The 13,307-nt window shown below is 39.1% G+C and overlaps 1 protein-coding gene across 17 annotated transcripts in view; it reads right to left on the bottom strand.

Moving 5' to 3' along the window:
- Positions 1 to 4,991: 4,991 nt before the first annotated feature.
- The window catches only part of ZNF644 (zinc finger protein 644), a 70,899-nt gene continuing 62,583 nt past the window's right edge, over positions 4,992 to 13,307 (bottom strand). For 16 of the 17 annotated variants that reach the window (XM_084851948.1, XM_084851954.1, XM_084851958.1 and 13 more), the window contains 2 exons: positions 7,140 to 7,242; positions 4,992 to 5,905 (listed from right to left, as the gene is read on the bottom strand). In XM_084851948.1, coding sequence (XP_084708074.1) covers positions 5,713 to 5,905; positions 7,140 to 7,242 — 296 coding nt within the window. In that variant the 3' untranslated portion in view covers positions 4,992 to 5,712. Of the gene's footprint in view, positions 5,906 to 7,139; positions 7,243 to 12,647; positions 12,968 to 13,307 lie in introns of those variants that run through there. The other variant, XM_084851956.1, reaches the window with a different exon arrangement.

The raw sequence follows: 13,307 nt of genomic DNA, 5'->3' as shown, positions 1-13,307 counted from the left end.
AGGAAGAGACCATGTCTCCATAAACTATGTATTTACCTTTCATTTCTTTAAATGCTGAAGAAAGGGAAGGGAGAGAGTGGGGTTGAGTGACTGGCAGGTACACTTCCTAATCATTGGACACATTTCACCAGGGGCATTCTGATCGCTCTGCTTTGGGGGAGGGCATGGATGGGACCATGAGATGGGTATTCTTCCAACACTACCAGGCTTCACTATGAAAAAAGCCTTAAGCTTGTTTTCAGTCATCACAACAACCCAGCTCCTGTACCTATCCTTCAGAAACTTTGCAGTTTTCTTACTTGGGGCCACCTCTATGCTGTCTGTCATTTTCCAAAGAATGGTCCACAAGGAACATAGGGGGATAAGCATGTCCTTTTTTCGATACATTCAAAATGTGAAAGGCTGCTGTTGCAAAAATATCCCTGTACCTATTCATTTGAAACTACACATACTTAATCCCATGAGAAGGGGCAACTATCTCTGCAAATTTCATCCAATTCTGCCAAGAAATTAAAAAAAAAAAAACACCCTTATGGGCAGTTCCCTTTAAAATAAAATCAAAATATAACGGTGCATGAAACAAAAACCAATGCACCTGTTTTTCTGAAATCTGGCAGGAGTAATCCCCTCCTAAGGGGCTACTATGCCTGGCAATCTCATCTATGTCTGAAAAACAGAAAAAAAAGTTATATATTTTCTTGATTTCCCTTAATAATCAACAGGAGGCATGAAGCCTCAGATTTTCAAATCTCAACTCAGGTCCCTCAACTCAGTAGCAGAATTGGGCCATTTTCCAAAGCACTGAATCGGGGTCTGAGTAAAATCTTGTGGTTAGTGCACCCCTCTAGCCATGACGGAGAATCAACTATTGCACCCATGAGCTATTTAGCATTGAATGTGCCAAATCTAGCCCCCTTGCTCACTAAACAGCTGTACAGTGGTATTTCCTACTTCCTCACATGATCAGCCACCACATGTGTATGGGGGAAGAACTGTATGCCAGCACAAATACTTTTGAATTTGGTTTTCCTGGCAAAGTAACCACAAAACACTGTTACCATCTGCTTGGAAACTGTCTTAACATATGTAAGATTGCTACATTAATCTCGATTCTGGTTGAATAACGTCAGTCTGATCAAGGAAACTAGCATGAATCTTGCTACATCAGAAGACAGATTTCGTCTTCCAAAACAAAGCTCATCTGTACAGCTAATAATGTTAGACATCTGTAATGGAAGTTTGTCTGAAGAATACACTTCTTTGAATACAGGAACCTGTCCTACAAATTGTGGAAAATGGAAGTTCAATTTCATGTTTTGTGAACATTAAAACTTGCATTTTTTTCAGAGAAAATTGTCTTACATTTCTATAATACCTTAAGGAACAATTAAGAATGTATGAATAAAGTTTATGCTTAGGTTTTGATGATGTTATTGTAATAAACTTTTCTCCTTTGCCTAACTTCTTTTCCATTTCTATTGATACAAATTGCCCTGGATGCCCACTCTACTTGCAGGCACTAGACAATCATACATCATCCAAGCCCATTTGATGAAACTTTATGGAATGCCCTCCCGAAGGATATTCGCCTTGCACCTACACCAATTTTTTTGGTGCCAGGCAAAGATCTTCCTTTAATCCCAGGCATTTTAGAATGTACATTTTATATGGTTTGGCTGTTTTTTAGAATTATTCCTGTGCTTGTTTTGTATTCTATTGTTTTAGCTTTTTGTAATCTACCCAGACAATACTTGCTATTGGATGGATTTAAAATATAATTTTAATTAACCAGTAAAGAATTTTGCAATGAATATGAACTTGAGCATGCTCCGGGAGAGAGCGCAGGACAGGAAGGCCTGGCGTGCTATGGTCCATGGGGTCACGAAGAGTCGGACACGACTGAACGACTGAACAACAACAACAACAACAACAAAGAATTTTGGGATAGAGAACATGGATTGAAACTATGTCTCCATATCCTCAACCATCAGTTACAATGACCCAGTTTGCACAATCACAAGGTGGTTAATAAGTGACAGTGGCTTGTTAACCACCCTGTTCATGCAGGTCGCATGCAGGTGGGGGTTAGCATAATTACCTTAGGCAGCACAGCTTGTCATGTCATGCAAACCTGGCCAAGGTGGCCTGTTGCCATGGGTAACAAGCCACCAAGATCCCTACAACAGCCCATGGATTCTGGGTGGCTTGTTACCACCGTGGCTTATTTCCCCAGCTGTGATTGTGCATACTGGATGAAAGCCTTCTTAAGCACTATTGGTCCAATTTTTTTTAATATTCATTTATAATATTACTAATATTAATAATATTACTGAGTCATTACTCAGTATCAACAAGGGTATCTCAATAGGTATGCATTAACCGTGTTTCAAGTAGCAAACAAGGAGAGAGTCCCAAAGACATGGAAGCCAATGTGGTGTAGAAGATGGGAGTCTTGGACTCAGCGAGACAGGGATTCAAGTCACTGCTCAGCACTGAAAGCTGCCTGGTTGGCTGTAGGCAAATCACTCTCTCCACCTAACCTGCCAAATGGGGTTGCTGTGAGAATAAAATTGGACTGACTCAAGTATACCACCCATGCTCTTTAGGGAGGGGCATGTAATTCTGGCCTATTTCTAATGCATCACACACACACCCCCGTCTCTCCCGCTCATTAGGGGGGGAAAGCTCAAGATCCAGTGTGTGTAGCGTATGTAATGTTGGGGCAAGCAGACTTGCGTTAGAACCTATTTGGCAATTGGGCAAGTCAGTATCTCAATTTACTTGAGTGGCTAGTTTTATGGATGCCATAAGGGCAGAGAGAAGCAAAGACAGAGGTGGACCAAGGCAAAAGTGGTATGCAGCTAGGAAACACAGGTTTCCTAGTTGCTTAGATCAGTAAGCAAGTTAGGCAGAACCTTTTCTAGAGGTTGATCCACTGGTGTAAGGAGGCCACCTAGGGGTGGCTAGTCTTCCTGCAATTCTCCACTTTGGCAAGAGCTAGTTAAAAAGCAGAGGCTGAATCTGATTGACAGCCCCCAGCTCACAACTTCAAGAGTCACTGCAGGATAAAGTGCTAATAATGAAATATATTGTAATCTGACCTTATGTTATCTAGCATGAAGGTATATTATACATAGAAAAGCACATACTCTTATGATCTATTTCTGATATTTCTAAAATAAAACCTAATGATATGCGGATTTGACAAAGCCTTGCCTTCTACAGACAAAACATTTCCTTCCCCTACAGGAATCCATGGTTGCAGTGGAATTTCCAGTTTGCTACAGTAGATCAGGCCAGAGCCCACTGAATAAACTACTAGTTTTTTGTATATTATACCAATCATGCACAGTTAAAATCCTGATATTTATCTCTCACCACCCAACCACAAACACATGAAAGACTTGCCAGAATTTCAGTTTTCCACAGCTCAAACATGAAAGGGAGTAGTCCATAGATTATTTTGAACTGATTTTAAAACCACGGCCAAACTGTAAAGACTGTGTTGGATCCAGACATATTCATGCACTGAAATCAATGGGGCACATTAGTCATGACTAAATTAAATCCCATTGACTTCAGTGTGTCTATAATAAGCATGACTAAGTCTGGATCCAACCCACTGACCAGATTCGGACAACATTTTGTGGCTCATGGTGAATTATTTAACCCATGACAAACAACAGCACCCAGAGGTGTCAGGTTGCACAGCAACACCCACTCAGGGGTTGTCATGTCATGCAAACTCGGCAAGCGTGGGTTATGTGATGGTTAAAGAACCCTTGCATAACCCATGCTTTCTGGGTTCACCAATCCCCTGAGTGGGGGTTGCATATTCAAAATGGTGGCTGCACACCAACCCAGCCAATGGGTTGGATCCAGACTTAGTCATGCTTAGTGCAGATGCACTGAAATCGATGGGATATAATTTAGTCATGACTAACTTGCCCCATTGATTTAGGGTTCTTTCTGGATCAAACGCAATCTTTTACAGTTTGGCAGTGGCTTTAAAACCAGTTTTTAACCCACGGTGATCTGTCATGTCATGCAAACAGCCATATTGTATAGAATAGGCAGATATATTTCTGTGAACTAATTATTCATGTGTGAACTAATTATTACATTTTGATCAAAATTATTTTGCCTGATATCCTTTTGAATGTTTATAAAACAGACAAAACAAAGTTAACTTTGTATCTTGCAGATAAAGCAAAACAAGAAATACTTCACATTACAGACATTTTAATGTTTTCTTTTAACCTTTTTATTTAGAGAGATATATTCTTGGTAAGGAGATATACCATGAGGAAAGCAATTTCACTGGTTGTGAGGTATGTATATTCTCCACCAAAATACGCCTCACATCTCAACTGCTTTTATAACTTTATTTACACGCAAAACAATATCAATGCATTTCCTTGGCTTAACTACAGTATTAGTCACCCTACATGAATAAAATGAAATATTACTTGCATTACAGAACCAGTTTTCAAAGAGGAATTTGCTTATTTGTTGAAAAGTGACATTTCATTTTTGTCAACAGCCAATATTTATTGTGACCAAGACACCTGCACCATAGTTTTCCATCCCCACAGCACATTTATTTCAATAATTCTGTAAATAGGTCCTTAGCATGAGCATAGTGTTACAGTTTTCATACATATAATTACATCCAAAACAAGTTCTAAAATTCAAATTGTAAACATTCTCTTCATATGTAGAAACTTTTATATTTGTGTCCAAATGGTGTTATGATTTTTTTTAACTGTCAAATGAAAAATCTAGGCTAAGCCATGTAGTGAGCAATGCTTCTTAGTCCATTTCTATAGCATTAAATAAAAGAAGAGGCAAAAATGTCTTGGAAGCAACTCATACCTTTAAGCAATGCATAAAAAGACAGACTTGTTAACAAAAGAATATGTTTTACAATAAAGAAAATTGTGAGTGTGTGATGCAACAAATGGAAAGGGTAAATACCATTACTGCTGACAAAGTTGGAGGTAGCATGGATGCACCATTTATTGTCAGTGAGAAATGCAAGTGAAGTAAAGAATATTTCCTTACCACAAATAGTTTCCAGTACTATGTACATAGTTTTTAGAAATTTGTTTAACAAGTATCCCTCCACTTTTAGTACAAAAGTCTTGTGTGATTAAAAAACACTTACACAGCTAGATAGTACTAATCGCCCTATTTGAATGGAACAGTCTCTTGAACTATGGAGTACATGATATTTAATGCCCTAAATTGAGTAAATTGCATTAGCATTTCTTGGTATTGTACAAAACACTACATACATACAAACAAAATATAATATTTTACTAAGCAAGGGTTTTTGTTTTATTTAATAAACAGAGCATTGATTCTGGTAACACTGTAAATAATGTTTTCATTTCATAAAACCTATCTTAAGTACCCATGTGCAACAATTTAAAAACAGCTGCTTACATGTGATGGGCTTGTATCAATAGTGAACACAGTAATTGACAAAAAACATAGTAAACTTTAAAAACACATCTTCCACCCTATATAAAATATAAAGACTACTTACTGTAACTGTTTTAAGTACTCAACTGTTTGGATGTTAACTGTCATTCTTTTCCCCATTTTCTGGCTTCAGATTTTATAAACAGATAATTTATTTTAACTTTAAAAAAACTAACAAAAGTATTTCAAATGTACATCCAATGTAATGTGACGTGTTTCCATGTTCTATGAAGCTGCTTCAGCCATCAGGAAAGAAAATGAAGTTTCAGAAATTGAGGCAGGTTTTTTAAGCAGCGATGTTACTTCCACCATGCCAGCCCCAGTCCGAGGAAGATTTGCGTTGACAATGTGGCGCTGCAGGTGCTTTATCCAGTCTTCTTGAACAGACAAAGGTCCTCGAAATACCAGACCACAAAACCTGTGCAGTTTTTAAAATCATCCAAACAAGGTATGTTAGCATTGCTAAACAGCTTTAAGTATAGTAAGTTCGCAAAATAACTATAAGAAAAGCTTGCCTTTGTGTACATACTGATGATAAATTTAACAGATTTCCTGAGTGTCAATCCAATTATATTTTATGATAGTTTCAAATAGCTCTAGACATATGAAACAGAAGGCTAAAATTTTACATCACAAGTTATACCATCATACATTTAATACTATGGTTAATGAATAATTACCGGTGATAGTTAACAAGCTTTCTTCCCTAAAACTTTCCTCCTTTAGACATATCCAAAACATGACAGCTGAACTGACATTTAATCCAGACAAGATGGAAGTGTTCGTGACAGGGGCTTCTTGCAGAACACGGTTTCTTGGAGACTGGGGAGTCGTGGAATTAGACCCTGCATTAGAATGCTAAATTGCAGCTTTATCTATGGGCCTATTTTCTCCTTACGATCTGGGAAGAAATCTCACTCAGCATGAACTTGGGCACGTATTTCTTCCCATCTACAGAGAAGGCAACAAGTGTAAAAGGCTATACTACGTTTATATGAAAATGGTACTTCCCTGCCCACCTAATCAAGCCACCCCCACTTCCTGGCACCCTTTAACAGTGACAGATCATTTGGTCAGGGTAATACTTGACCAACACTTTCGCCCTGCCATTTGGGAAAGACTTGTACCTGATTTGAGATTTCATAGCGGAATGTCACTAATGAATATGGCCCCAAGAGTGCTTTCTAGCAATTACACAGAGAGCTTTGAGAGCAAGAACATGACAACCACAATTTGTAGGACTAACAACTATTACATGCTAGTGCAAAGTGCTGCAGCCCATCTCTTAGGGTGCAATCCTATACTTCTTTAGACAGAAAAATGTCCTACAACTCACAGCATTCCCCAGCTAGCCATGCTGTGGGACTATTTTCTGTTTAAACATGCACAGGACTGCACCCTAAGTGGCTGAAATTTGGGGACATTATGCAGGTGACAGAATACAATAATATCATGGGAGGACTATGTTGTAGGTCTACTTCTGTAAATTCTGAAATATAAAGTAACATAGATTTTCATTTAAACACAGTTCTTCATCAATACTCTTATTTGTCTCAGGCACACACACAGAATACAGATCCACTATTCAAACAAACAAACAAACAAAAATGGCTATTGCTATTTTGGTTTACCCATTATAATCCCACATATACCTGCACCGGAGTATGTAAACTTCATCAGCACCATGAGGTAATGGCAGAATTTTTTTCTTGCTCCCAGATCTTGATCTTGATTTTTTTTGCTTACAATCTATGGCTATTAAGAGAAAAAAGTTCATATATATGTATATAGAGATATAAGTACTGAGCACTTTCCTTGATACATCTTTTCCCCCTTGAAATATGCAGAAGATCCTTTTGTTCTCTTTTTTTGTATATTAAATTTCAAAACTTGAAAATATGCAAGTTCCATGCAAAAATAAACTTGCATGCTTAACAGCTACTGTTCAAGCTTTTTTTTTTACAGTATGTATATTTTGATGACCAAACCATATATTCATACTATTCAGCCATTCTACCTAACTGATCAGACAAGCATCATGCTTTGCTTATGACTTTTATCAATATAGAGGCTTTCTATTGCATTTGAAATGTCAAGATCATTTGTTCTTATCATGCAGCCATAACTCAAAAGGATCAATGATTAAATGTAAAGTATGCTTTGACAAACTTCATAACTAGAACTTTTGAATAGATTATTTTGAAGCGTTTTCTGTTCTGTATGCTAAAGGAGTCTTATGATATAGTAAAATGCTCTCAACACAATATAACTAGATTCTTCTGCCAAGGCACTTATGACATGAGAAAGATATGAGGCAGACCAGGCTGCAGTTTATAATTGACTGCTACCAAACCCTAATGTTCAGAGAACCCCTTCAGCTGAACAAATATGGTGAAATCCAGTGAGTCAAGATATCCTTTAAAGACCTTAATGACAAGCACATTTCTGTAACTCAAATGTTTCAAAAAGTGAAACTTTGAGAGAAACACAAATCCTTAGACTGAGGATGTTGCCTGAAAGGACAAGGTGTTTCCTACCATCTCCTAGATGATAAGAAAGAGTAAGATACAGGAAAACAGAAATGTATTGGTTGTGTGAACTCAAAACACTGAGCATCAGCAAGCAAATTTCTCCTTCAGAATGAAACAATGTGAATTGCATTGGAATCAAGAGAGGCCACACTATTGAAACAAACAGTATTTTCTGGCCACCTTCTGAAGGATAGACTTTGGCTAAAGTTAAAGTATGCACAGTTCCAAAAAGCACCTATATCCATGGATTTGTCTCAAGGATAAGAAGCAAAACTAGGCTGAAGGAACACTGAAGACCATTCCTATCTGGACAACAGAGCCAGGAATAGAGGGAAATCTTACTACTGTAAACTGATTCAGTGCTAATCTTTTCTTCGACTTAATTTCCCAAGATAGCCAGCTTAGAAAACAAATTTTCCACCCTTCTCCCCAGTCCTCATCAAATGACTAGACTTCTGCTACAAGCAAATGCTCTCAGGGGTTAAAATTATACCAGCTATCTGTTCTCATGCTAGCATCTCCTACACAGATTACTGCAAGGTAAAATAGTTCTGGTACTCTAATGTGAAATATGCTCCTGGAGACAAAAACTTTAGGTGCCACCACACACTAACTATACCAAAATGATTCTGTGGGCTTCTATACACTCTAAAAGAAAGCTGGCCATGAACAGTAATGATTCTTGGTACCAGGCTTATGCAAGGCTCAAAGATAAAAGAACTAGAACCTGATGTCAAACAAGCAATGCCAAGTGGTATTGCCAAGTGATCAGACATTACTATCACAAGCTCATATTCTGCATTCATAGTCCCCTACAATCCAACTGGCTGTAAACGGGGACCTGAGCAATTGGGTTTATAAAATCAAAAGTAATTGATCAATGTGCAGGGCACATCATTCTCTTGTGTACCACAGACTATAGATACTGGGTTGCCTTATCGTCATTAGATTAGTGATCTAGAAATTCTGAACAAGCTTTTTTAAAGAATAAACTCTGTGGGGGGGCAGACAAGAATAAGGGGAAACCAGGATAATGGTATTAAGTATTCCCTAAGAATAAATGCATTTTTTAATTGCTTAAGTGTGACTATAAAGATAGGACAAACATAGCCTCTGTTTCTGAAGCTTACAAGGTTGTTTTTAAGACACAAAGCACCATGGGAGTAATATGTTTCCATGAAATACTTGCATGATGTACTTCTATTTGTGCAGTTAAAAGAGAAGATTATATAGCAATCTCTGTGCCATAACAGTAGATGTTTCTATCCAGTGGCTACTGAGAAGTACATAAAATGAATCAATCACTGTGGTGGTTACTTTAATTTGGCAACCTATATATGTAAAGACGTTTACTTTAAAACAATATATATTATATTTTTACTTTCACATAATTAATTGCTACAATACTGTACGTTATCACTAGAAATTAACAGATGGTTGTACCCAAAGTTCCACAGGCTAACTTGGGATTTCCTGTCCCTTCCTCCCCAGTGCAGTATTTTGTGCCACTCAAATACCTCCCTCTGCCCAATTTTCTCTCATTTCTCCCCCATTCCACATCTCAGGCCTTTCACTAAGTGTCCCTCAACTCTCAGGCTTGGCAGGTGCACAGGGCGGAATCACCATTTCAGAGTTACTTCCATTCATGTAACTCTGAATACAGCCTTGAATTATGTTTTTTAAAAACCAGTAATCTGTGGTATACCTTAGTCAAGGAGGTACAATTTCCACTTAGTTTTCCACCTTCCATTATACTCTTCCTCAAACAGACATAACATTGTGATACTATCCTGGCTACATTTCTCAGTCTATCATAGCTAGGATAGGCATTCAGGGTACCTGTGCAGTTTTCTTTCGGGATGGGTAAAGAGCAGCACAGCACAATCATAACTGGGACAGTGAATGCTACCATGTTACTAACCTTCCTATCTCTGTCTCTGTATGCTTTCCAGTACAATATTCTTCCAACCTATGATGATGTGACAGGGAATAAATAAACAGCAAGAGAAGATGGGCAGATGGTTGATTGGAGCAGATAAATAGAAGTACTTACATGGCAGGAATAAATGTAAAAAGATCAGCAGCTCATGCCTTTATTTTTCTGTGCAACTTTGGGGGGGGATCTTTCTAAACAAATAACTTCTTTAACAGAACTCAAAAGATCCAGAAGACATGGAAGATACAATCCAAGTCCTCTCATTTTCACTTGCAGATCTATTCCAATGGCCTAAAAAAAAGTAACTTTGTCTGGTGCCTTCAGAAACCACTCCTTCTGGATAAATTGAAATTATACAGAATTTTCCCATTTTAGGTACCATGAAGATTGAAATACATGGGCTTGGAAAACTTAATTTAGAATCAGAGAATCAGAGAGTTGGAAGTAGCCTTTTAGGCCACAGTGTCCAAGCCCCTGCTCAGCGCAGGAATCCAGTTTAAACACTTTTGACAGATAGCTCCCCAGTCTCTGCTTGAATACATCCTGCAACAGAAAGCCCACCTAAGCAGTCGGTTCCATTGTCTGACTGTTTGACCATTAGGAAGCTTTTCCTGATGTTCAGCCAAAATCTGCCTTCCTGTAACTTAAGCCCATTGTTTCATGTCCTACAGTCTTACAGGATAGAGAACAGGTTGTGGGCCTTTTCTATGTGACCTTTTAGGTACTTGAGAAGTGCTATCATACCCCCCTCCACCCCTGTATTCTCTTCACAAGACTAAAAATCCCCATTTCCTTCCATTTTCCTCATAGTGTCTAGTCCCCTGATCATCGTTTCAATTTATCTGAATCCATCTTAGAGTGTGGCGTCCAGAACTGGACATAGTGACCTGGTGCACACATAATGAGGCACATAACGAGAAGCCACCAAGGGTGAATTTCCCCACAGCGGTTCTCACTGTGGCAGCAGCCACTATTCTGAATATTCAAGTCACGGCCTAGGCATGCCCTACCTTATTGTTACGTGCAAACTTGGAGAGAGTGGGCTGTTGGGGTGATTAACAAGCCACCCGGAACCCATGGGCTGTTTTAGGGTTGTGGGCGACTTGTTAACAACTCACCCTTGCCAGGTTTGCACGTAACGACAAGCTAAGGCATGCCACTGCTGCTCCTCAAATATTCAAAATGGCCACCACCACAATGTGACGCACCATGGGGAAATTCACTCACGGTGGCTTCTCATTATGTGTGAACTGTGCCAGTATGTGAAGTGAGGTCTGACCAGCACAGTGTAGACTGGGACTTAAATTAATTTAAAGTACTTAGATATTTCTTGTCAACCTCAAGCTGCACTCCAACACTTCAGCCTGTTTGTCACATTTGCCAGATGGGACACATATCCTCTTTTGGGAGATGACTGAGCCAAAATAGGAGTTGAGCAGTTCCACCTTTTGTTACCTGTCAGCTAAGCGTTTTATGTAGCCACATCGGCTTCTTCTGTAGTCTTTCATTTTTTTCCTCATTTAGATTGTTTCTGATTGCGCCTTTAGTATCTCCTTTTTTAGGAACTCCCATCCCTCTTGAACTACTCTTCCTATTAGGTTTTCCTCCCATGGAATCCTACTTATCATTACTCTGTGTTTATTAAAATCAGCTTTCCTGAAGTCCAAGGTACACGTTTGACTACACTCAGCTTCAAGCTGATGGGTGATCCCCTTGCTCTGTCTTCCACTACCTGAAGGAGAAAGCTGTCAGCAAGGCAAGTCAGGATTTTCGTGGAGAGACCATGATGGAGATTAGATCCCAACAGATATCAGGGTAATTAAAGTCCCCCATTACTAGTACTTCATGCTTCCTTGAAATAGCTATAATTTGCTTTTGCAACATCTTCCCCTTAGTTGGGTGGTTGATAGTAGACTCCAACCACAGTATTGTATTCCTTCCTCCATTTATTTAAACCCAAATGCTTTCAACTGGGCCACTATGTTCATTATCTTGAATTTCTGTGTACGTGTGTACATTTCTAACATATAGGTCAACTCCTACCCCCTTCTGTTCTTTCTGAACAAGTTATATCTACCCATTGGTATATTCCACACCTGGGAGTCATCCAACCAAGTCTGTTATACCTATGAAGTCATATTTACCTTCTTGAATCAGGAGTTCAAGCTCATCCTGTTTATTTCCCATACTGTAAGCATTAATAAAAAGAAACTGAAAGCCATGAATTTTATGCTACAATGATCTCCCAGCATTTTTATTAACAGATTTAACAGGCCCCACTACAAATGCTCTCCAAGTTCCTGCCACAGTGGCTGAGCAGGAACTGGATCTGTAGTCCTTATCTCATCTTCATCCCCCACAAGATTCAGTTTAAAGCTCTCGTGATCAAACTCACCATTCTTCAGACAAACACATTCTTCACACAGCTTAAGGAAATTCACAGAAGGAATGTTTCTCATCCTTCCACTGTAGCCATCTTTACACCCAAAAAGCCTCTCCAGAGGGTTGTGGCCCTCCTGAACAATAAGGGATGGGGTGCATGGGGGCTGCTGGGGGAAGGGAGAATCTCCCAAAACTGGCAGACTTCCCTTTGAATTTGGAAAATTCCCCCTCCCAGGCCAGCCCCCCATATTCCATCTCACCTTGTTCAGGAGGCGGCCCAGACCCTCCAGAGAGGATTTTCATGGGGCACAAATGGCTGAAGGGGGAAGTTTTCTTTTTTGAAGTCAAATTAACTTATCTTAGGATCTGAGACATGAGCAGATGCTCAGATTGTCCTGACACTATGTCAAAAGTGGGCAATATGTCTGAAGGAGAGGACAAAACCGTAAAGCCAGTTTGATCATGTCACCTGCGACCAACTGCCATTTTGGCTCTTCCTCCCCCAGAACTGTCTCCTTAATACCATTCCAGCTGGTCACTATAAGATTACGTAACTTTATGAATTGGAACCTGGATATGTTTGCTTTTCTCTTCCTTATCCATTCCTTTTGAACTGTATTAGACTGTAAGCCTGTGAATAGAGACCATCTTATTTTTAAATCTTTATACAACAGATAGTAAATTTTAGTCACCTTATCAAAAGTGAGCAACGTCATAGTTCCCAGAGGCTCAGCCTTTATTTAAAAAGTTTCTAGACATTATTTTTCATAGAGAGTTTTAAAACAGAAAGCAAGAAAGTGAAACACCTTTCAATTTATTCCTCCCCCTCAGCACCTTCCAAATTCTCATGAGCCAGGAACCTCAGACTATCCAGTTGCCCAAATGATGCCCCATCCCCAGGGATGAAAGCATTTGGTGGTACCTGTCTGGTTGTTAGGTAGAGCACTTCAAATGGGGGAAGGGCCTATTGA

The sequence above is a fragment of the Heloderma suspectum genome, chromosome 4 (assembly GCF_057233095.1).
Source record: "Heloderma suspectum isolate Gila_16-S chromosome 4, 16-S_ref, whole genome shotgun sequence".
NCBI classification, from domain to species: Eukaryota; Metazoa; Chordata; class Lepidosauria; order Squamata; family Helodermatidae; genus Heloderma; species Heloderma suspectum.
This window is presented reverse-complemented; position numbering and strand designations above follow the sequence as displayed.